This window comes from Rhamphochromis sp. 'chilingali', assembly GCF_963969265.1.
Source record: "Rhamphochromis sp. 'chilingali' genome assembly, chromosome: 4".
Taxonomy (NCBI): domain Eukaryota; kingdom Metazoa; phylum Chordata; class Actinopteri; order Cichliformes; family Cichlidae; genus Rhamphochromis; species Rhamphochromis sp. 'chilingali'.
The window spans coordinates 29,748,598-29,772,088 of NC_137948.1; the positions used below are offsets into that span (position 1 = coordinate 29,748,598).

Below are 23,491 nucleotides of genomic sequence, written 5' to 3' on the forward strand. Positions count from 1 at the left end.
TATTAAAAAACTTTCCATAATTGCCTCATAAAGAATGATTAGTCTTTGTGCTGGGTATCTAACAATAAATCATACTATAAAAGTTTTTTTTATTGCTGTAGATCTTGTAAATATAGTGATTCCAGCTAGTAAGCAGGTATAGACTGATTTAAGTTGAACAATCTTTTCTTCCTGCAGGGAAAACCTCTGAATAGGCAGTGGTGACTAATAAGACAAACAGGTTGGTTTTCATGTGAGACGTAAAATGTTTCCAATTCCAGGGGAGAACAGGTTTAACAGGCTGTGATGTGATGACCATGATCAGCAATGGTACGTGTTTCCTCCTGCCAGTCGTTCTTCCTCATTTGCCCAAGGTAAGACCACTGCTCCGATATATCTCACATTACACTATTTAATTAGCGGGTAATGAGCTATAAGGTTGTTGGCAGGTGTTATTGGAAATGTCTATGTGGCAGGGGCAGGTCTGTGCCTGTCTGGATCAGGTATCGGGACTTGGATGTGTCTTGTTTACATAAGAGCGAAGTCTCATGTGAGCTCGAGTGACTTGACTGCATTCAGCGGGTGCATTTCATGGCTGATACACTCGGTTTTCTCTGATATAGGGGTAGAAAAATACATCTTTGCCAGTCAGAGTTGTGTTTACATGCTGTAATAATTCTGTGTCATCTTGATAAAAAGGTGGACGATGAGTAATACACGTTTAAAAGGGTGAATATTTCACACCAGTTTAAAAACAGTGCAACTATATAGACTAACAGTCTAGATTTGACATTTGTTTCTATTTTTATAATCCCTAAAAGGGATGAAGCTGCTGATATATATATATATGGCTTCTATAGTTACATTAAAACACAACTAAGATTAATGTGTGCGGCATTATTAAAAACACTAAAGTATGTGAAGTATGAGTAAAAGACTGATTTACGCCATCACATGTTACACTGTGTGTACTGTTCTGACGCTGTCACTTTAAACCAGCAGTGCTAAACAATGAAAGACTGGATATGTAGCGCCTTTCATTGTTTAGCAGTCAGGAGGAGAGATAATGCAAGTAGCTATTACGGCAGAATCAGAGCTTCAGACTTAAAAGCAGTAATATGAGACTCAGCATCACAGAGCCTGGCATACAAAGAGCTAAACCGCCACATAAAATACTTTACAATTGACTCTTTCCAGTGCGCCCACATTAACACCAGGATAAACTGAAAGAAGCTAGTGTACACACAGCACATTTCATTTGCAATGCAAGCTGGAAAAGCCCAGGGTATAAAATGTTATTTTTTCATTCTTAAAACCTTATATGTTGGTTTTTTTTATTCATTCCCATTTTTTCCCCAGTTTCTCTGATTCAGTCCTAAACAGAGTGATTACACGTGATTCAATGTCATTTTTTTAAACAATAGTCTTTCGTAACCATGTATTAATTAATTGGATTACTGGCACTTTTACTGAGACTGTATATAATACATGTTGTCTTGTCAATAAAAAAATGTCCTTTTTGTATATAATGTACTCTTTCACATGGTCTATTTTTCAGTTTTCTATATTTTGATACTGGAGAGAGAGACTAACAAAAATAAGTCTGACTCTGACTAGATAGCACAGTGATAATAGTGTGGAAATATGAGGGAAAGGAGTGGGCACCAGTATGTGTGAACTTCAGTTTTTGTTAGTGAGCTAAATGACAAGTAATCCAGCGAAAATTACTTGGAAATAAAGTAATTTTGCTTAATTCAATAGTGTTTTCACACACGTAATGTCCTTTGTATCCTTTATGACCAGGTAAACAACTTTAAGCTGGTCATCGCTTCCACTAATCCTAAAAAGTAAAATTATAAAGTGATGCATTGGATCATGTAAATACATTTTTAATGTAAGTACAACTTTTGATAAAAGTAACTTCCCCATAATCCAGTCCAACAAATTACCCCTAAAAGAAGAACAGCAAAAGAAAAAGGGCACGACTGACTCCACGAATACTTTTATCACAATTCTGATAAGAGTCTCACATGACTCGTGTCGCATGTTAAGAACCTAACATGTGACATTAGTCGTGTGTTAAGAATCGCTAATGTGGGTTCACCAAACGCAAGATCATTGTCAACTTTTTTCCCCACCAAATACTAGAAGATTGTGACGACTTGTGAATGAAGATCAAAAATAACCTGTTTTAAAGTGATGACAAATAAGAATATATTTAATTTGTCACTGAAGGAAAAGCACAGATGTTATCAACAGCAGGAGCTACGTGACTCGATAATTGTGAAGAAGAGTCTTACATTAATGCCCTTTTGGGGTTTTATCTGGAAAGCAAGACTGTACCAAATCAAAGATATCTGGGTATAGACTTACATCGTTTTTATGTAATTAACTATCTGTGATGAAAACACACATTTCAAACTTGCTCTTATCTACATTTCTGTTTTTATCTTCATGACAGAATCCTGTTTGATCTGTTTGGATGGACCCCCCTTCATATGAGGAGGCCAGTCGCCAACCTCCTGCTCTGCCCATTGCAGCTTTTAACGCCCCCCCACCTGCCTATGACGCCTCTCTCTCATCCCCACCGACACCTCCACCTGCCTACAGAGAAGCAGGTGAGATAAAAATCTTTCTGCTTCCTTTAACCCCATTTCTTGAGTCAGCTCGTGAGATATTGCTGACAGGATGTACACACTAACATGTGTCCTTTTCTATTTATTTTTTGGCATACTGTTTACATGACATACCAGTTTTACCAGGCTGATTTGTAGAAATGTCGTCATTAAGTGTATTCATGCTTTTACTCTGCCAGACAACCACTTCAGTGCACTCTGAAGTAAATTTAAAAAATATATATTTAAAGTAAAGTGTGGAAGGAAACCCTAGTGTGACTGCAAAATAACATGTAAACATTTCTTTTTCTTTTTTTAAATCACAGTTACAGTTCAGCCAGATCCTTTTCCTGTCCTGTCTGTGCCAACTGCCGTGTCCTCGCCTCCCCACCAAAGCACTGGAGTCATAGTCCATCCCATTACTCAAAGTATAAAGATTGCACTTTTAATATTGACTTTGTTATGTAGACCTGTTCAACTGCTCATTAACGGAAATATCAAATCAGCCAATCACATGGCAGCAAACCAAGGCGTTTAGGCATGTAGGCATGCTCAGCAAGTTCAGTTCAGTCTCTATGTGCTGCACGCTGGTTTCACAATGTAAGAGGCTCAGTCCATATGCTGTCTGTAGTCTACTCACCAAATGTTTGTATTTTAACCCCACAGTGCCTGTCGTATCATATTTAATTCATGAGTTTTTGTGAGTTTTTGAGACTTCTACATCATCACAGTGATCCCCGTGGAAAGCCTGTCTAAACAGCACTAGAGAGAGAGAAACAAATGTAACAAATATAATTTCAAAGTAAACTCATGCATGCAAATGAATATGTTTTTTCTCAGAAGGTTCACAATATTTTCAAAAATCTTGAACTTTCTGGCAATTATTTCATGGTTCAGACTTTAAAGGGTCAAAGTGTAAGTATTTAAAAAGCTACATTAGGTTAAATTTTGGTTTTTCTGTGTTACAGTTAATCCGCATGCTTCTCGTGCTCGCGCTGCAGCTTCTGCTCCAGCTGCTGCGTCCTCGCGTTCCCGACAAGGCAAGTATCAAGACTACATCTTTACTATAAGCATGATCTCTTTACTGCTATTTACACTTACTGGCCACTTTGTTAGGTACACCTTTTCATCTGACTGTCAATGCAAGTATCTCATCAGAAAATCACAGGGAGGTAACTAAATGCATTTAGGTATGCAGATATGGTCAAGATAACGTGCTGAAATTGAAAAGGAGCATCAGAATGGGGGAGGAAGGTGGCATTCGTGGCTTTGAATGTGACACGGTTGTTCTCGTCAGACAGGCTGGTCTGAGTATTTGAGAAAAAGCTGATCTCCTGGGATTTTTCCACACAACCATCTCTAGGGTTTACATAAAATGGGCCAAAAATATCCAGTGAACAGCAGTTCTCTGGATCAAAATACCTTGTTGATGCCAGAGGTCAGAGGAGAATAGCCAAACTGTTTCTAGCTCATAGAAAGGCATCAGGAAACAAGATATGCAGAAGAGCATTTCTGAACACACAACATGTCGATCCTCGAGGCAGAAGACCGCACTGAGTGTCTCTCCTGTCAGCTACGAACAGGAAACTGAGGCTACAGTTTAAACTGGCTCAACAAAATTGAACAAGAGAGTCAGTCATTTGGTCTAAGTAAGTAAATACATTTTATTTCTATAGGATATTTAAAACCAAAATGTGTTACACAAAATAAAACAGAATAAACAGGTTCCTATAAAAAAAAACAGCAGCTAACAGCAGCCAATCCTCCAATCACAGCTCAACAATTCAACTGTTTCACAAGTCTAACAGAAAAGGCAGCTCAGATTTAAAAACAGTCTTCACTGATGCTTGCACGAGGTCATCTGGGAGGTCATTTAAGAGTTTTGATGCAGCAACAGCAAGGACACAAGCTGCTTTTGAAATAAGCTTTGACTGCAGGGATTATCAGGAGTAACAGAGAAGCAGACCCTAACGATATGCACGCAGCATAAACACCACATATACAAAGCTCAAATCATCTCAGACGGGTTTTCCTGACCATATGGCCTCCATAGTCATCATATTTCAATTCAACATCTTCATGATGTGGTGGAACAGAAGATTTGCATCATGGATGTGCAACAGCTGTGTGATGTCATCATGTCAATATGGAGGAAAATCTCTGAGGAATGTTTCTGGCACCTTGTTGGAATCTTGCCATGAAGCTGTAAAGGCAGTTTTGAAAGGGAAGAGGACGTCCAACCTAGTACTAGCTAGGTGTACCTAACAAAGTGTCCAGTGGGTGTATAAGCCTCTGCCTTACTTGTTCTTCTCTCCTTCTAATAACTTCATCTGTCTCCTGAATGGCAGCTGGTGCCGCACCGCGTGTCAACAGCAGACAAACTCAGCCGATAGCAGTAGTGAGCCAGCCGCAGCCTGTTCCCATAGCGGTGGAATATCTGAGAGGCGCCCCTGGTTTGGTACGCTGCCCACACTGCAGTCATCTTGTAACCAGTAAAGTCACACATGTACCTGGGACAGCTGCTTGGTGCTGGTGTGTCATTCTTGCAATGGCGGGGTAAGAGCCCCAAACACTCACACAGGAGGAGTATTGCATGTGCACCGGCGCTAAACGAGCTTGAGCACAGCTTCATTGGTGTTTTCTGTGCTTGTGTTTCAGGCTCATCTGCGGTTTCTGTCTCATTCCATTAATGGTACGGGGAATGCAAGACACACATCACTCCTGCCCACAGTGTGGAAACCCTCTGCACGTGCACAAAAGATGACCCTGTGAGGATTAATTAACCTTACACATCGAAGTGTGGACAAATGAACTAATGAACTTGTGATGCTAGTGTGACATCTATGGCAAACGAATACTTTACACAGATGATGGCTGAGGAGAGGCCCGGAGTCATGTGGAGACTTTTGTACAAACTCTCCCAGACTGTTACAGAGGACCTCCAGGTCACCACACACACTACCACAGCTGGTAGCTGTACTGAGACATTTTTCCTTTTTTTCACACTTTAGGCTCACAAGCAGAAAAGCATTTCTAGGACGTAAATATGAAAAAGAAATTACACAAAAACACTTTTCGCACTTTCTAATTTTGTACAAATGTATTACAGTGTGATTTCATTATGATTAAATGACACACAGCAATAACACTTTACACTCCCCTAAAGACAGTGCAGGACAGTCCTTCTTCATTGCAGACAATGGGATGAGACAGTTTAATGCAGCCATGTTTAACCACATTTGTCCAAATTCTAACATGAAAAGAGTTTTACAGCTCTGCACTAAATTCTTTTATCATTTATAATTAAGCTTTCATTGCTTTTTAATCAAACTGACTGATTTCTATATCTGAAAACGAAAAAAAACAAAACTTTGATGTTTTTTAGCTTTACTGCAGGTACAACTGAAGTTTTTAAAGTACCTTTAACTGCCTAACTACACTATTTTACTCTTAGTGATAGTTAGAAAAAAGGTTATGTGGTTTAAATTATTATATTTATTACATCTGTTATTATTTCATGTGAGAATGGTGACCTAACTCTGCTGCACTGCTTTCTAAGCAGCTGTAATCAGTCAGTGGGACTGACTCATTCTGTCGTGTGGCCAAATGCCAGCCACTCCTGATTGAAACCTGTTCCTGAACTGATTTACAGGACTTCTATTTACTTAGCAACATATAAAAGGTTTGTTTACACCAGCAATGTTTACTCTCTGACAAGCAGACCTATAAATGTTTAGCTTTACAAATATGTTATGTGATCAAAAAAATTCATAAATAAATAGAAATCCTTAAAATACCTTAATGGTTGTGATGCGTTGGAAATCTATCACATAGAAATGGTCCAAAGAAAGTACACCCTCTTCAAATTCCAAGTATTTACATATCAGGAGATAATAAAAATTTTGAAAAAAGGTTGGTCTTTAGCAGGTCTTGAAGTTGAAGACTTGATAGATGATAAATCAATGAGATATTACCCTCTGTCATCATTTAATTAGCAAAAAATAAGCCAAAATGCAGAAGCAGTGTGTGAAAAACTAAGTACAACATTAGTGTTTCTATAGAAAGTTGGATTGCACTTGATTAACTGATGACCGCGGGTGAGCACCTCTATAAATGCAGAGGTTTTTGGTGTTTGCTACTCTGAAGCATTCAGGTGTGTGTTAGCACACAACAAAGATGACAGACAGTGATCTTAGAGAAATAGTTTTTATTTTCCATCAATCTGGAAAGGGTCGCAAGGTCATTTACCAACAATTTAAAGTCCTTCATTTTACAGTGAGGTAGAAAACATTCAAGACAGCTGCCAGTCATCCCAGGAATGAACATCCCAGCAAATTCACCCCAACATACAGAAGATCCAATAATCAGAGAAACTGCAAGAGCTGCATCTCATACTCTACAGGCCTTGGTTAAATGTTACACTCCATGGGAGTACAATTAGAAAAAGACTGATCAAGTATGACTTGTAAACCTTTAGAGTAGAGTGGAATAAAATTCCTCCACAATGGAGAGAGGGAAAGGGAAAGTGATACAGAAAGTGATTACTTTTAATACAGGGAGTGCAGAATTATTAGGCAAGTTGTATTTTTGAGGAATAATGTTATTATTGAACAACAACCTTGTTCTCAATGAACCCAAAAAACTCATTAATATCAAAGCTGAATGTTTTTGGAAGTCGTTTTTAGTTTGTTTTTAGTTTTAGCTATTTTAGGGGGATATCTGTGTGTGCAGGTGACTATTACTGTGCATAATTATTAGGCAACTTAACAAAAAACAAATATATACCCATTTCAATTATTTATTTTTACCAGTGAAACCAATATAACATCTCCACATTCACAAATATACATTTCTGACATTCAAAAACAAAACAAAAACAAATCAGCGACCAATATAGCCACCTTTCTTTGCAAGGACACTCGAAAGCCTGCCATCCATGGATTCTGTCAGTGTTTTGATCTGTTCACCATCAACATTGCGTGCAGCAGCAACCACAGCCTCCCAGACACTGTTCAGAGAGGTGTACTGTTTTCCCTCCTTGTAAATCTCACATTTGATGATGGACCACAGGTTCTCAATGGGGTTCAGATCAGGTGAACAAGGAGGCCATGTCATTAGTTTTTCTTCTTTTATACCCTTTCTTGCCAGCCACGCTGTGGAGTACTTGGACGCGTGTGATGGAGCATTGTCCTGCATGAAAATCATGTTTTTCTTGAAGGATGCAGACTTCTTCCTGTACCACTGCTTGAAGAAGGTGTCTTCCAGAAACTGGCAGTAGGACTGGGAGTTGAGCTTGACTCCATCCTCAACCCGAAAAGGCCCCACAAGCTCATCTTTGATGATACCAGCCCAAACCAGTACTCCACCTCCACCTTGCTGGCGTCTGAGTCGGACTGGAGCTCTCTGCCCTTTACCAATCCAGCCACGGGCCCATCCATCTGGCCCATCAAGACTCACTCTCATTTCATCAGTCCATAAAACCTTAGAAAAACCAGTCTTGAGATATTTCTTGGCCCAGTCTTGACGTTTCAGCTTGTGTGTCTTGTTCAGTGGTGGTCGTCTTTCAGCCTTTCTTACCTTGGCCATGTCTCTGAGTATTGCACACCTTGTGCTTTTGGGCACTCCAGTGATGTTGCAGCTCTGAAATATGGCCAAACTGGTGGCAAGTGGCATCTTGGCAGCTGCACGCTTGACTTTTCTCAGTTCATGGGCAGTTATTTTGTGCCTTGGTTTTTCCACGCACTTATTGCGACCCTGTTGACTATTTTGAATGAAACGCTTGATTGTTCGATGATCACGCTTCAGAAGCTTTGCAATTTTGAGACTGCTGCATCCCTCTGCAAGATATCTCACTATTTGTGACTTTTCTGAGCCTGTCAAGTCCTTCTTTTGACCCATTTTGCCAAAGGAAAGGAAGTTGCCTAATAATTATGCACACCTGATATAGGGTGTTGATGTCATTAGACCACACCCCTTCTCATTACAGAGATGCACATCACCTAATATGCTTAATTGGTAGTAGGCTTTCGAGCCTATACAGCTTGGAGTAAGACAACATGCATGAAGAGGATGATGTGGACAAAATACTCATTTGCCTAATAATTCTGCACTCCCTGTAATTTGCGGCTGCTAAAGGTGGTTCTACAAGCTACTGAATCATGGGATGTACTTGTTGTTGTTAAATCCTGATGTGCAAAACCTTCGAGCTGACAGAAGGTGTACTATTTGCTTCCTTATAGTAACTGTATGTGTAACTTCTGTCAGTGTAGTAGTTTGTTTGATTTCAGTAGTGATTTTATTTTTAATCCCATTACCTTTGACTCTGCACCAATGTTAGATTTTAAAATGAGGTCTATTAAAGAATAAAGGAAGTGTGTATTAGCAGTTACCCTTTTCAATTTTGATTCAGCACACTTGTAGGTATCTTACCTGGACTGTAAATGTGGAGTAGACAAACACAACTTGTATATCTTACCTGGCTTTGGCACGTTTGAAAAGATTTTGCAGCTAGACAGCTACCAGTCACTTCACTGGAGACCAGCAAGCCTGACCAAGAAACAATCGAGCACAGAGGGAGCTTTGATATGAATCTCTCAGAATATGAACAACAGGAAAACCTGTGTGGTACTTAACATTTACTAACCAGCCGAAATTAGCTACTCTTGCAGATGAAAACAATTTCAAACTTCAAGCTAGCTGCAGGTAATGAGGGTACTCATCTATTTTTAAGCAGTTTTCTGGTATTTTGCTGTTTATATCACCAGATAAAACGTTCTTACTTACCTCATTATGATTAAACAGTTTTTATAGAACATAATTTGCCAGCTTAAGTGATCCTGGTGCTGTTTCTATTCTTTAATGCTAAGCTAAGCTAACCATGCAATTGTTGTACGCAGAGGTGGGACCAAGTCATTGTTTTGCAAGTCTCAAGTAAGTCTCAAGTCTTTATCCTCAAGTCTCAAGTCAAGTCTCAAGTAATGTCAGGCAAGTCAGAGTCGAGTCTCAAGTCACTGGTGTAAAAGTCCGAGTCAAGTCACAAGTCTGAAACTTTGAATTTCAAGTCCTTTCGAGTCTTTAAAAAAGAAAAAAATAATGTTGCAGTTATGCTAAATGTAAATATTAGACCATGTAATTTTTAAATCTGTGTTTTTCTCAACACATGACAAAATAGTGAACTTAGAAAATATACACAAATTGTGAAATTGCACCTCTTTAAAATGCAGCTCAATTAAACCTAGCTCCAAGAATAATTTTCACCGACAGTTCTGAGATAAGCTGCATGTTATTCTTGGATGCGGTTGTAGGACCCGCTTTAAAATCGCATGACAAAAATATCATACATATTAAAAAAAACTGCATCACCAACGTAGCCTGGACAACATTTGCTAGTTAAATGAAGTCAGCTATCTCATCGTAGCATATTTATATGCATATTTATAATTATACGCTTCTTGGAGTGAGTGCATACACTCATGAAGTTTAGTAACTTCCGGTCACTGCAACAAGCCCAGGTACAGTTTACCGACGGATGGGTACAGGACCTTGAAATGCACCGTGTAGAAAGTAAAGACCATCGTACCTATCATAAGTTTACCAGTCTCACAAATCGTCGTCATAAATACACATTCGTTAACCGTTTATTAATAGGACCTTTGAGCTCAATGGTAATTAATTAGCAGTGGAAATAATTTCTGGTACCCATCACAGAAATGTAGCAGTGACAATAATACTGTATGCTGTAATCGTACTGGACAATTAGTGATACAAAACAACTGTTTTATCCTGTGAATAAAAGTATAAGTTTTTGTCAATGTACCATAATAACAGAAGCGAAACGCAGTATTGTGTCAGGACAATTCACTATTTATGCACAATAAACACAATAAATAAAGGAGCATAGCGCGACAATTTCCGTTCAGCGCCAGACTTGCTTGTAACCTATATCACCAATTATGTTATGAAAATGACGTATTAACTACAACAGCAGACTGACCTTTGTGTAAATGCTTGGAGCAGACTAACCTGTGAGCTGGAGGGTTCTGGGACGTTATATTTGATCTTTGAATGGCTGCAATCCAGGCCATCCGTCGCCTCTTTGTTACTTCGGAAACATGGCTCGAACAATTTCTCTTCAACGACGTAATCCGATAACAACCGATCTCTTTACCCGTCGGCTTCCCGTGGCTGTCATGCGACAACATTTTTGTGTTTCTTTTTATCGCTGTATAACTGATTTTAATTGAAAGCCTGCGTGCGCTAGTACCTCTTGCCACGAGTTCCCAGAATCCTTTGCGGTTCTACCCGTGAATGACGTCACATTTTCAATCTCTATATAATATGCATGTTAAATTTTATATTTGGGGTAAAATATCAAGTCTTTTCAAGTAAACCGGTTCAAGTCCAATTCAAGTCCCAAGTCATTGGTGTAAAAGTCCAAGTCAAGTCACAAGTCTTAGAACATTTTTTCAAGTCAAGTCTAAAGTCATAAAATTAATGACTCGAGTCCAAGTCATGTGACTCGAGTCCACACCTCTGGTTGTACGGACATTTTTCTTGTTATCTAACCCTCTGTTAAGTCCAGTATAAAAACAGTGTGATAAAATGATATGACAGTATGGGATCAAGAATGAAAAGGCTGTTAAATAAAGTGATAAATGGGCTTTCTTTCCCTGCCTTTAATGCTGTAGTGAATGTTTAGTATCTTTGCCAAGTTGAGGTCATGTTTCGTTGCGGACCAAAAACAAAACATGCATTTATGTATTTTCGAGGGCAAATGGGTGCACTTTGCATATGAACACAAACAACATATGTGTGAGTAACTTCCTCTTTTATGTCTGCTGTGTGACCTTGTACAGGCAACAAAGTTAGGGTTTAGCGTTTAGATACTAGAGCCTGATATGAACAGCAGCCAATAGCAGACATACAGCAGTGCTCAGATAGGAAAGTTAATCAGCTATAGGCTGCTGGGTCCAGGCGGCAGATAACGCAAGGATTCACAGTTATACCTCCTCGGCACTGATACACACATCAGACCTCCCTTTCACCACTCCCGCCAAGTTTGTCAGTGTGAGACTGAACCGCCATGAAGAGGCTTTTGCTGCTGTGCGTGACGGCCTTCTGTCTCGGCGTATGCGTCGCCGCCGACACGAAGGAAGACAAACAGTTCCCAGAGAAAGACGGAGTGTTACAGCTGAAGAAGGGGAATTTCAAAAGGGCGCTGAGAAAGCATGACCAACTCCTGGTGCACTTCTGTAAGTTAAACATCAAGCCTAGTACAGCATGACCTTTGACCTTCATACTTTCATATGGTAAGCGCACAAACAGGCGACTGCAAGGTGTGTAAGAAATTGTTGAATTCTCCCAATTCTTTGAATCTTTGGGCTGAAGGAAGGACAATACTCGGTGTATCAATGCTCAATCAACAATCATTTATTTCCATACAATTCAACAATAAGAGCATTACAACGTCCGGACGGGAGAGATGCTACCAGAGGGTCAGGCACATGTCTCAAAATGGTGACGGGTTGCTCAGCTTTTTATAGTCTCTAGTGGCCCCCAGCTAGTCGTAAAAGCCAAAACATCACATTTTTTCTCTGTTACAGCGCCTAAGTTATGACCTCGGCAGTTGTTTCTCTGCTTTCTGTAAGGTGGGGGTGTGGAATGTGGTCTATCTATCTCCCCTGTCTTTAGACACAGAGTCTCCTGCTTACAACCTTCTCTTCATGATTCAACACTTAAGCATGTCAAGAAAACAGTGTAACACATTCCCAGCAGATCAAGGATACAGAGTGATGCACATTTATCTAATGAACTAATATGTGAATATGTTCTGTTAACTCAAAAGTATAATGAGAACTAAACTACATACAGCTCACACACTCTATATTAAAGGGTATAATGTGATCTACAGCAGTATTCTAATTCAACTACTTTGATTACATATATAAGGTAACATATAATAACAGAATAATCTAATAAAATCAAATCCTCATTTCCTCTGCGTGTCTGTCAGTTGCACCTCTGTCGGGAGAAAGCCAGCGCGTGTCTACAGCTTTCCAAGGAGCTGCAGCAGAGCTCAAGGGGTCAAAGGTCAAGCTGGCAGTGGTTGATGTGTCAAAAGAGAAGGACCTGGCTAAAGAACTGAACGCAACGGGCCACCCAGTAATCAGACTGTACCTCTCCGGAGATAAACACAACCCAGTAGCCTGCCCTGGTAGGTGCAGAAGAGTTTCATTCATCTCATTTATTCTTTTAACAAGAACAATGTATATCATATGACATGACCCAGAGGAGTAGCTCCAGATATGGCATACTGCTGAAAAATAAATGATCCACACTTATTTTATCATGTGACAAAGCGAATGAAAAATCAGGGTTCTGATTATTAGGAAACAATAGAGAAACAAAGAGATGCTTTGGTTTGAATCTTCCTCTACCTCTGTTCGAGGGCTTTGTCCTCTAGTGCTCTGACTTCATTATGATGTTCGCTGGCACCACCGATGGCTAGATGCTGGGTAATAAAAACAGCAGTGAAAGCCCTGGCTGGAGTCATTATGTTTTCATATGAACCATATATCTCTAAAGTTATCCAGCACAAATTTTAATCACATTTTTTGTATGAAAGTTTGCTCTTATTCTGGAAACGTGAAAAGATCAGGATGAAAGAGGCACATGCTGCAGTTAAGTTGTTAAAGCTGACACCCTGTCATTAAATTTTGCCTTGAACTTTTCAGATATGTGTCTCTTTGAGTTAACTAGCCTGCCATTTGTTGTGAAACACCAGTGGTTAGAGTTTACTGGCTGTTGTTTCATATTTCCTGCAGAGCACCAGGAGTTATTAGGATCCCCTCAGCTGTTGAATCTTAATTGTTTTGGGTAAAATATTAACAGTAAAGTGATTTGTGATCTTGGATTGTCCTGAAGTTCCTCAGAGCTCGGCTTCCATCTTGACCTGGCTGAAACGGAGGGCAGGGTCAGCTGCTGACCTCGTCACTGATCTCAACCAATCAGAGGCCTCAGAAGAGGTGACAGTGGTTGGATTCTTTAAGGTAAAACAAAAGCCTCGCCTGAGTTCCCTTCTCTATTATGTTGTGCATCTACCGCACTCCGACAGTTTCTATGCGTTTGCGTGTGAGCAGGAGCTGAACCACGAGTACGTCCAGGTGTTCTACGCCACGGCGGTCGAGCTTCCTGACGTCAGGTTTGTGGTGACGCAGGACGATGACGTCATCGCCAAATACGGCCACACACATGATGTTGTTCTGATGCTCAAAAAGGTTCTTCACGCACAACACATACAAACACACCGGTTCACAAAAACAATACTAGTTGTGACATTGCTCTATGTGAAGAGAGGTTTTAGTTCTTTAGTTAGTTTTTAGTTCTGTTTAGTTAAGAGAAATTAGCTGAGGGTGAATGCCATAAAACATGAGTGAGATTTTAAACATAAACCTCACTGTGAGCCTTCAAAAAGACGGCATAACTGAAAGAAATCTTGATGTTGCATCCAGAGTTTTACAAAAGAAGCATAAATATATGAAGCAGACTTGTTGGTTATAGTCTTACCTGTGATACCATGTATGTTTGTGTGTCTGTGTGTGCCCACTGCAGTCTAAGCTCATCAAGGCTTACAAAATGACGCCCGAGACATCTAAAGGGGTCCTGATTGTCTTTATCACGATCTACCAGATGGACCCAGTCACTGAGTACACCGGGCAGGTACAGTGTTGTGTCCATGGTGTATTTTCACACATATACAACAGCTACGGTAGGAACGGTTTGGTCTGAATCCACTGGGATGGTGTTCAGGGAAAATCTCTGCTGACTGAAATCTAATTGCTGTTTTCATGTAGGCTACACCCACCGAGCACCTTGCACCTTTCAGTGTAATGCAGCTCTTCTGCCATAAACTTTTATAAGTCTATTGTTGACATTGCCCGAAAGGTGATTATTCTACTTTATCTTTATCACTGAGGTCGTAGTGGGTGGTGGTGGTGGTACTGGATCGCATTATGTTGAAAATCAATTTTAATATTTATCCACCTCTTTGGCATACATGACGCCATATTAAAAGGTGTTTTTAAACTCTGAATGAGTTTGCACAGCACTTTAACTGAAGTTTAAGTGCTTTTTATCACATGCGTTCACACTCTGATGGATGCACTGGAGCTTTGGCACACAGAGCTGGAGTTTGTTGTCCTCTTTATCCACCTTCACCTCCTGCCTTTGCAGTTAGCGGCTCAATTACAACTTAATATCCTCATTTGCACCTGTTATGATCATCTCAGTCAGTAGAGGGCTCTGTCCATTGAACTTAAAAATGTGCTGAATTGCCTTAACATTAGCGCCAGCTGAAATCCAGTTTCACTGCTTAAGTGTTTGAACCGCTTTGTCTCCTTTTGCAGACAGCCTCTCAGATCTTATCTTCGCCTGTGTTAAACCACGCTCTTCTCTTTGTCAACAAAAGTTCAGAAGACTTTGATGAGATTTTTTCTGCCTTCAGCACCGCTGCAGAGACATTCAGGATGAAGGTACCTAACATATGTCTGTGCTTTTGAGGTCAATAATAATGTATTTTCAGACTCTGACCTTGACTCGATCGCATAAATAACATTAATCCTCACCTTAAACCTACTTTTTACCCAAACCAGTTCTTTACTAAGGTCTTGTGAGCAGTTTGGCTGCAGAACAGCAAATCATAAACAAATGACCGTATCTGACCCTTACTCTAGTCCCAGAGTGAGATAAGAATGAATACAGCACATAGATTTAGTTTAATTTTTCCTTTGTTTTTGACCATACTGTTTAGGGCATTCTTACGGGGTGGCTGTAGCTCAGGTGGCAGAGCAGGTCAGCCACTAATCCGAAGGTCGGTGGTTTGATCCCAGGCTGCCTCCTGGCCCTGCCGCCTTGTTGTGATGTACAGGAGCGTCTGAGGGCTGTATATGTTTGTGTGTCAGATTTTGTTTGTGTTGGTGAACGTGGCTGAGCTTCGCAATGGCAGAATGATGGAGTACTTCCGGGTGCGGGACTTTGAGGCTCCCCTAATCCGACTGGTTAACCTGTCAAATCACGTGACCTACCATCTGCCCTCTGACGCCCTGAGCGTAGAGATCATAGAAAGGTTCTGCCAGGACTACCTCGAGGGCAAAGCCAAGGTAAGTCCCACTCACCTCTGCTGTGTGGCACAGAGACAGAACCCGGGAGGCAGCTCGTCTTTATGTGTTTAATGGACTTGTGTATCTCTAACAGCCTAAGATGCAGAGTGAGCCGATACCTGAAGGATGGGACCAAAAACCAGTGAAGGAGCTGGTGGGGATGAATCTGGAGAAAGTTGCCTTTAACCCAGACAAGACTGTTTTTGTCCTGTTTTGTATGTAAACACTGTTCATTTTAATATCATGCTTTAATTTGTTTTTCTTTTTAAAGAGGGCCCTAAGTTATACTGGGAGTCATTGGTGACTAAAATTGGCGACCACCCTCTGAATCCCATAAGCTAAACAGCACCTTCAAGCCTTTAGATTGAAAACGCACATGATTTGAGTTGTTGGGAGTGTATTTAAAGGGCCCTGAGAGTATAAGGAAAAAGATTCTCTAACATGATGTGTTAGGAGAACTCACACGGATGGATTTAGTGGCAGAAACACACGGGCACAAGATAGTAGTGATGCAGATTTATATACAATGATGGGGAAATATTTACAAGGGAAGGGGCTATATACAGTGACAGGTAAAAATGTGCAAGGAGAGCAGAGCTGAAGAGACGAGACGGAGCCGAGGTATGCGGGTGGGCAGATGACGCACCAGAGCTACCTGAAAACGAGGGACAAACAAAGTTTACCGAGTAACGTCGATAGCCGAGAGTTAAACTAAAGACGATGGGGAGAGTTGGAGAGCTTACTTGAAACACAGAACTACAGCTGTAGCGGTGGTCACAGACTGGTATGAAGTAACTCTCCGTCACGGATCCAAAGAAGCCAACACAAAGACAAATAGGCAGGCGAGCAGGCAGCGGGACAGGCTAGAACAAAGGAGAAGCAGGCAGGAGATGGATCCTCAAAACATGCAGCTCAATAGCGTGGAATCAACAGATTCAGCTTGCACCAACACGTTACCACTTATGACAGCGACAATACTCCGACACCAGACGTCCGTGACTCAGCTCCATAAAAGCGCTCACTGATGACGTTCCAGGTGTGCCGGAATGCCATCAAGCCCCGCCCCGCCTACCTATGCCAAAAAGGGAAACAAAACCCAAAAACAACAATACACCTACCCACCACCTCCTAACATGATGAGTCAAAAAAGTGTTTGAACAGATCTCCCAGGCAATACAAACACTTGAAGAAGTCCCCTTCAATGAAATGATCAGTTAACCTTTCAGAAAATGAGCAAACCAACACAAGCAACCAAGTCTGTGCCAATCCTTTATGTAGTTCAGCTAAAACCATCACTCAAATTCTATTTAAGATCCATAGACAGACTGCAGAGATACATCCCAAACAATGTGATGAAATTTGACAGATTAAAAAAAATGATGCCCTTATTTAGGGCATTTGATACAAGGAAAGTTCAAATTTATGTTGTGATTAAAAGTGAAAACATAGAGAGCTTCCTAAAGTAATCGTATGTGTTTGTATTGAAGATCTGCCCTACAGTAAAGAGTCCCGCGCTGTGTTTCCGCTGTGGGAGGAACTAGCTGAGGCCTTTGAGGAGCGCGAGGACGTGGTCATCACTCGTATCGATGCTTCAGCCAATGATATCAACTTATCAGTGCAGGGCACGTACCCATCACTCTGCTTGTTTCCTGCTCTGTATGCTGAAAGGGTACGAGGCAATTATGAGGCGATTAATCGTTTTTATTAAAGCCTATGATATCATCACGAAAAACAGATTTTAAAAAAGGAATTATTTGCTCTTTAGAGGAAACCAGGCTCATTACAGTGAGATCTCTGTGGTCTGTGTCGTAGGTGGTGGTTTACACTGGAAAAAAGAAGCTGAAACCCCTGATTAAGTTTGTAGAGAAGGAGATGGAGAAAGCCAAAAAATACAGAGCTAAGGTGAATGATCATCCTTACACTTGTGCCTTTGTGTGTTTTTATAGCTGTCTGTGTGTTTGAGAGCTGCCTTTTTCTTTCAGTTAAAAATATACTTTTCTCCTTTGTGTATCCAGGAGGATGAAGACAGGAGGAAGTACACCGAGGCCATGAAAGCTGAGGAGGCAAAAAAAGCCAACAACACCAAAGATGAGCTTTAAGACAACAACAAAGACATGAGTGTGTGTGTGTGTGTGTGTGTGTGTGTGTGTGTGTGTGTGTGTGTGTGTGTGTGTGTGTGTGTGTGTGTGTGTGTGTGTGTGTGTGTGTGTGTGTGTGTGTGTGTGTAAAATGATGCTCTTTAAATGTTTCTAAATAAAAAAAATACTTTTTCTTTTTTTGATTCTGCATTAAAGTCTCAAAACATCATTTTTGATATTTAATGAAACTTTAAATGGAAAAGGTTGAATACTGAAAGAAGACACAGTATGTGCATACAGCTAAAGAGTTTGACAAAATAACAGATCACCGTCCACAACTGACTATGGTTGCTGCTGTCTTCACGTGTCTCAGAACAGAATCACCAATTACCAGAGTTTGATCCCCGGCCGGTGTGTCGCTGAGTGGGGAAAACAGTTAGACACATGAACAGGTTTGTGGTGCGTCAGGGCTTTTTGCACAGTCTGAGGAACAAATTCTCCTTTTGTTGATGAAACACTAGGAAACACTGTGTGAGGAAACGTTTCACTGGTCAAAACTTCAGGTGTAGGAAGGGGCCTCTCCAGAGGTACAACCTCCCTGAGTTGTGCTGCTGACCATGTCCATCGTTTTATGACCACAGTATACTGCTCTTATAACAGATGTCAATCCAGCAGATTATCTTTGGCATGTGGTGGATCAGGAGATTTGCAACATGGATGCACAGCTGACAAATCTGAAGCAACTGTGTGACGCTATCATGTCAATATGAAACTAAATCTGTGAGGAATGTTTCCAGGTCTTTGTTGAATCAGTGCCACAAAGAATTAAGGCAGTTCTGAAGGTTAAATCTAATTTATGTTCATTAATGCCCCTCACACTGTAACTTAAAGTAATAAATTGGTTACTGATTAATTACAGAAGTACGTTTGTGAGCATAAAGATGTAAGCCTTGGACCATCGGGATAAAATGTGATTTGGAAACTTAACAAGCATTGATAAAGCTTCATCAGTAGCTCGAGCAAGACCTCATTGTTACAGTGCTAACAGAATCATACAGGTTTTTGACAGGGAGGTTAAACTCATGCAGATTACCTTCACCCAGGTTCATGAAAACACTGATAGCAGATCATTTGTGTCAGTGTGTCAGGATGGTTTATATTTGAGCTTCTTGTTCACACAGAACTATTTTTCTTCATTTTTTAACGATTACCAAAGTCTGTGAATCCCCAAATTGTTCAGCTGTTCTTTTTGCTCCCCCTGAGGTCACTTTCACCATGTGACAAAAACAACACCCCACTGTACACACTCGGGCCACCAGTAACTTTCTAAATCCTCAATAAAAAGCTGACAGGTTGCAATGATGTTCCAAATAACTTATTAACAAAAAACAACTAAATACACAGAAAATATTTTGAAAACTGGTTTATTTTATATCTCCTAGTTTGAAGTGAAGCAATAAAAACGTGTATAAAACATCACAAACTAATATTATACAAATGCTTACGTCCTGCTGATGCAATGGAGACATCTTCCAGTGACAGTCTTCATCCGTGTGTGTGTGAGGAGGCTCCTAAACCCACCGACACAGAAGTGCATGTTCACAACTCCCTCTGTGCAGGCGGGGTCAGGACCCTCCTCACCCTGGGTGAAGAGGGGTGGTGCTGTGGCCAGTCAGGTATGAAGTGCTGAGAGTGGATCTTTGGTCCTCTGTGCAGCTCTGTCCACTCTCAGCTGCCCTGCAAAGCAATAACACAAGAAAGACGTCATTTTAACACAAAACAGGATTTCCATTGTAGGCAGCTGCAGCATGTTGTTAAAATGCAATTTTAAACTCAACATATACACATAAACATAAATAAACTTACACCTACAGTACTGTAGGACGATGATTTATACCAGCTTTTGGAAGGATTTAGTCTTCAAAACAGTTTGTAGCCAATGTGAGGTGATAACTTACATAGCTGGAACACAGCACCACTCTCCAGTTTGTCATTTGGTCATCCATCCTTCTCATCGGGTTGGGGTAAGGCTGTCTTCTGGGTGGAGTATCTCTCTGTGTTAGCTCCGTCCTGGACGTTGAGTGTCTGAAGTGCTGAATGCTGGGAGAGGACGATTTTAAAGCACCTGAAGACAAAAAGACAAAGAGAAAAGCATGAATTCACAGATCACCGAGTTGTTCAATTTACTTTTCTTCTGTTATGTGTTTTTACTTCACCTCTGATCCCTGAGCCACAGGCTATACCTTATGTAAAAACAAGAGACTACAGTCAGTTCACTACATCATTTTTAAACCTTTTCTAATTATTCGTGTTGACATTAAGTACAGACTTACCTTTGTCCTGCATGGTGAGCTAGAGCTTGAGAAAAAATATGTAAGTCATTTAAATAGTTACCTGTGATATCAAAAGTACAGAAGTAACAATATCTAAAACACTACCTTACAGTCACACAGGCAAAGTCACATATTAAGAAAAAAACAATACATTTCACATGTGTTAGTTAATATTTTTTAAAAGTCAGATATTCTTAGTTAGCTGTCTTACAAACATCACAAGACACAAAGGCTTAACTTACATATTACAAAGTTAATTAAAAATTAAAAGATATTTACAAGTTTAAAAACAAGTTCTAACATAATCTAGTCAGAGTCGCTGTCATCAAGTGAAAGGTTAAAAGGCCTTTCCCAGAAGCGTCTGACACCAAAAGAACCCGATGATGTTGAAGGGCCATAGAACGTGTCATCACTTACCTTGCTTACCTTTGCACTTACCTCTTCAGTGCAGATGTCTTCTCTCCTTCTCTTTGCTGAGGAGGTAAGAGCTGAGGTTGAAGGAGAAGGAGAAGCTGTAGGATCAGCAGAGGAAGCAGCTGAGGGAAAAGATAAGAGAGCAGGTGAAGAAGAAGGAGCAGGTGAGGGCGGAGGTGACGGAGCAGGAGAGGAAGCAGCTGAGGGAGTAGATAAGAGAGCAGGTGAAGAAGGAGCAGCTGAAGGAGGAGCAGCTGACGGATCACCGACTGGGGCAACGACTCGAGGGAAGAGTGGGTCGTTGGCGTGGCCGAAAGGCGGCATGGCGAATGGGGCACCACCTGGAGAAATAGGACGTTGCCAATCGTGCCAAAACGGCTCTGGAGAAAGCTCCCGGATGAGAGGGGAATCATCTCTCTCATCCATGGTGTCATACCCCGAGTCATCGCTAAGCCAATCGCCCCACTCTTCTGAGTCGTTCCAGTCAGATGAATTGTCAGTGTCTTCACTCACCTCTTCAACGTCCTCAGGTACGTTGGGAGGGTACTCACCTTCCTCTTCACTGTCATCAGGATGCTGTGCTTCATGAGAAGAGGGGGAGGGTGAGAGAGGGAGATACTCACCATACTCACCTTCACTGACAGTGTCAGTGTCATCCAGGATCCTGATGACTTCAGGAAGGCCTTCTTCTGCAGGACGCTCAACCACGTAGTCAAGATGACCTGTGAGGAAACAAGTTTAAAATAACATTAGGAATGTAATAAACACCAAGTGCTAAAGCAACAGACCTACATCTGTTAGTTTGAGCAGATGATGAGAGAAAAGCATTTTAGGCTACATTTATGTCAGACTGAATGACACTTCTTAAGTCTGATTTCAGTTGTTTGCTGGAGGAGCAAAACAGTTGTTTGGTCTACAGGTTTTCAGAATGGAGATATTGACATTATTTGTATTTTTACTGTACAAAGAGGCAAGAGCATGATGGTGAAATAAAAACTGAGTCTGAGAAAGAAACAAATGGATTATACTGCTAACATCTGCACAGACAGCATGCTTACTCGGAGCTTGGCTAGTTTTGACGTCTATGAGGACCCAAACCCAGGAGCCAGACCTTCAACGGGTAACAAAAGCAGTGATGAGCATTCAGGCTTGCAGCATTGTCAACATTCCTACAATGGACTCTCTACAGTGGCCCCGAGGGGCCAAAAGGACCGCAATTTAAGAAAACGCCAACAAATATGATAGTAAGATTCTATCTAAAATTCTGGCTAATCGATGATTAAACCGGGTAATAACCTCTCTTGTACATGTAGATCAAGTTGGTGTCATAAGTTCACGCTCTTCAGCTGATAATATTAGGAGGTTAATTGACATTATGTGGGCGGTTCAGGACAGTCATTCTCCCATAGCTGCGATTTCATTGGATGCCGAAAAGGCATTCGACAGAGTTGAGTGGAGATATCTATTTGCCACTTTGGAGTGTTTCGGTTTTACTAAAAGCTCTATTAACTGGATTTGGCTTGTATATGTAGACGCCAAGGCATCAGTACTTACAAATGGAATAATAGGGCCTCCTTTTGAACTAGGTAGAGGAACTAGATCCCCTCCCCTCTCCCCACTCCTTTTTTGCTCTGGCCCTTTAGCCACTGGCAGTGGCTATTCGTAGGGAGCCCAATTATCCAGGTGTTAGTATAGGGAGAGACTGTCATAAACTGTTGTTGTACGCCGATGGCATTTTGCTTTTTATATCAGACCCAGAAAAGTCTTTTCAGTCCTTGCAGGTAATAATAAATACGTTCTCAGGTATTTCTGGTTACAAGGTGAATTGGACCAAGTCAGAGGCCCTTCCGCTAACTAGTTATTGCCCTAGGTCGCTTTTTCCAACCGGTATGTTTTCCTGGCCTCAGAAGGGCATTAAGTATTTAGGCATTACCTTCCCACCTCACCTGTCAGACGTGATAAAGATAAATTTTGAACCTCTACTTAGCGATATGAGAATTAATGTTGATCGCTGGTCTCAGATGTATCTTTCGATGTGGGGAAAGGTAAATGTAATAAAAAATGGTATGCACACCTAAGTTCAATTATTTGCTGCAGGCTCTACCAATCCATGTTCTTTTGAAATACATCAAACAATTTGACCAGATTTGCAAAGCATTTATATGGAGTATTAAAAAGCCTAGATTGAATTTGAGAAAACTGCAGAAACCAGTAGACAGAGGTGGGTTAGGGATGCCCGATCTACTTTTATATCATTATGCTTTTTCTCTTAGGCATTTGGCACATTGGTTTTTACCCCCTGAGAAAGCGCCTACTTGGTTCTCCATTGAAAGTACTGCATCGCCATTTACACCATTATATAGCTTATCAACTAATCTGTTCCCCCACATCCAATCACATCTGGTATTTTCTCATTTAAAAGAAGTATGGAAAAGAATGTCCAAATTATTCAAATTTGACCCACATCTCAACCAATCTGCTGGTATTTGGTATAATCCCAAACTTTCTATCACCAAGTTACCTTTCTTTTGGAAGCTCTGGTTTCAGAGAGGTATAACAGTGCTGGGGGATCTTTACGAAAACAGTACATTTAAATAATTTGAAAAACTTGCAGAAGAATTTGATTTACTTTGGCAGGAATTTTGGAAATACCTGCAACTAAGACATTTGATGGTTAATACATTTGGCTCATCCGCAAAGTTCCCTTTAAGCTGCGATATTCTGGAGGAAATCAAAAAATCTTTGGGTGTGGACAAGAGGCATCAGCTTATTACAAAATGCTTTTATTAGCTTCTGATCCTAACACACTGTCCCTCAAAAGAACGTGGGAAATGGCTTTAAATCTCAGCTTTACACTGAGGAATGGAATGGCATTCTTAGGAATCTGAAAAAAATGTCACGTGAACTGCGTTCAA

At 40.8% G+C, this 23,491-nt stretch overlaps 2 protein-coding genes across 3 annotated transcripts; both read left to right on the top strand.

The window, feature by feature from the left end:
• The first annotated feature begins 295 nt into the window (after nt 1-295).
• LOC308395273 (lipopolysaccharide-induced tumor necrosis factor-alpha factor homolog) lies at nt 296-8,273 on the top strand. Of its 2 annotated transcripts, XM_080880063.1 has the most exons (7): nt 1,788-1,873; nt 2,215-2,340; nt 2,441-2,597; nt 2,921-3,022; nt 3,563-3,634; nt 4,943-5,150; nt 5,253-8,273. In XM_080880063.1, exons 3-7 carry the CDS (start codon nt 2,462-2,464, stop codon nt 5,356-5,358), a joined length of 624 nt encoding a protein of 207 aa, XP_080736189.1. In that variant the 5' UTR covers nt 1,788-1,873; nt 2,215-2,340; nt 2,441-2,461; the 3' UTR covers nt 5,359-8,273. The 2 variants fall into 2 exon arrangements, with proteins under 2 accessions (XP_080736188.1, XP_080736189.1); XM_080880062.1 differs by lacking the exons at nt 1,788-1,873; nt 2,215-2,340 and adding an exon at nt 296-353.
• Nucleotides 8,274-11,621: 3,348 nt separating this feature from the next.
• Nucleotides 11,622-17,967, top strand: LOC308395495 (protein disulfide-isomerase). The gene is made up of 11 exons (XM_080880379.1): nt 11,622-11,845; nt 12,607-12,807; nt 13,518-13,642; nt 13,733-13,870; nt 14,205-14,312; nt 14,999-15,124; nt 15,554-15,751; nt 15,846-15,966; nt 17,239-17,420; nt 17,564-17,653; nt 17,767-17,967. Exons 1-11 carry the CDS (start codon nt 11,677-11,679, stop codon nt 17,848-17,850), a joined length of 1,542 nt encoding a protein of 513 aa, XP_080736505.1. The 5' UTR covers nt 11,622-11,676; the 3' UTR covers nt 17,851-17,967.
• The last annotated feature ends 5,524 nt before the right edge of the window (nt 17,968-23,491 follow it).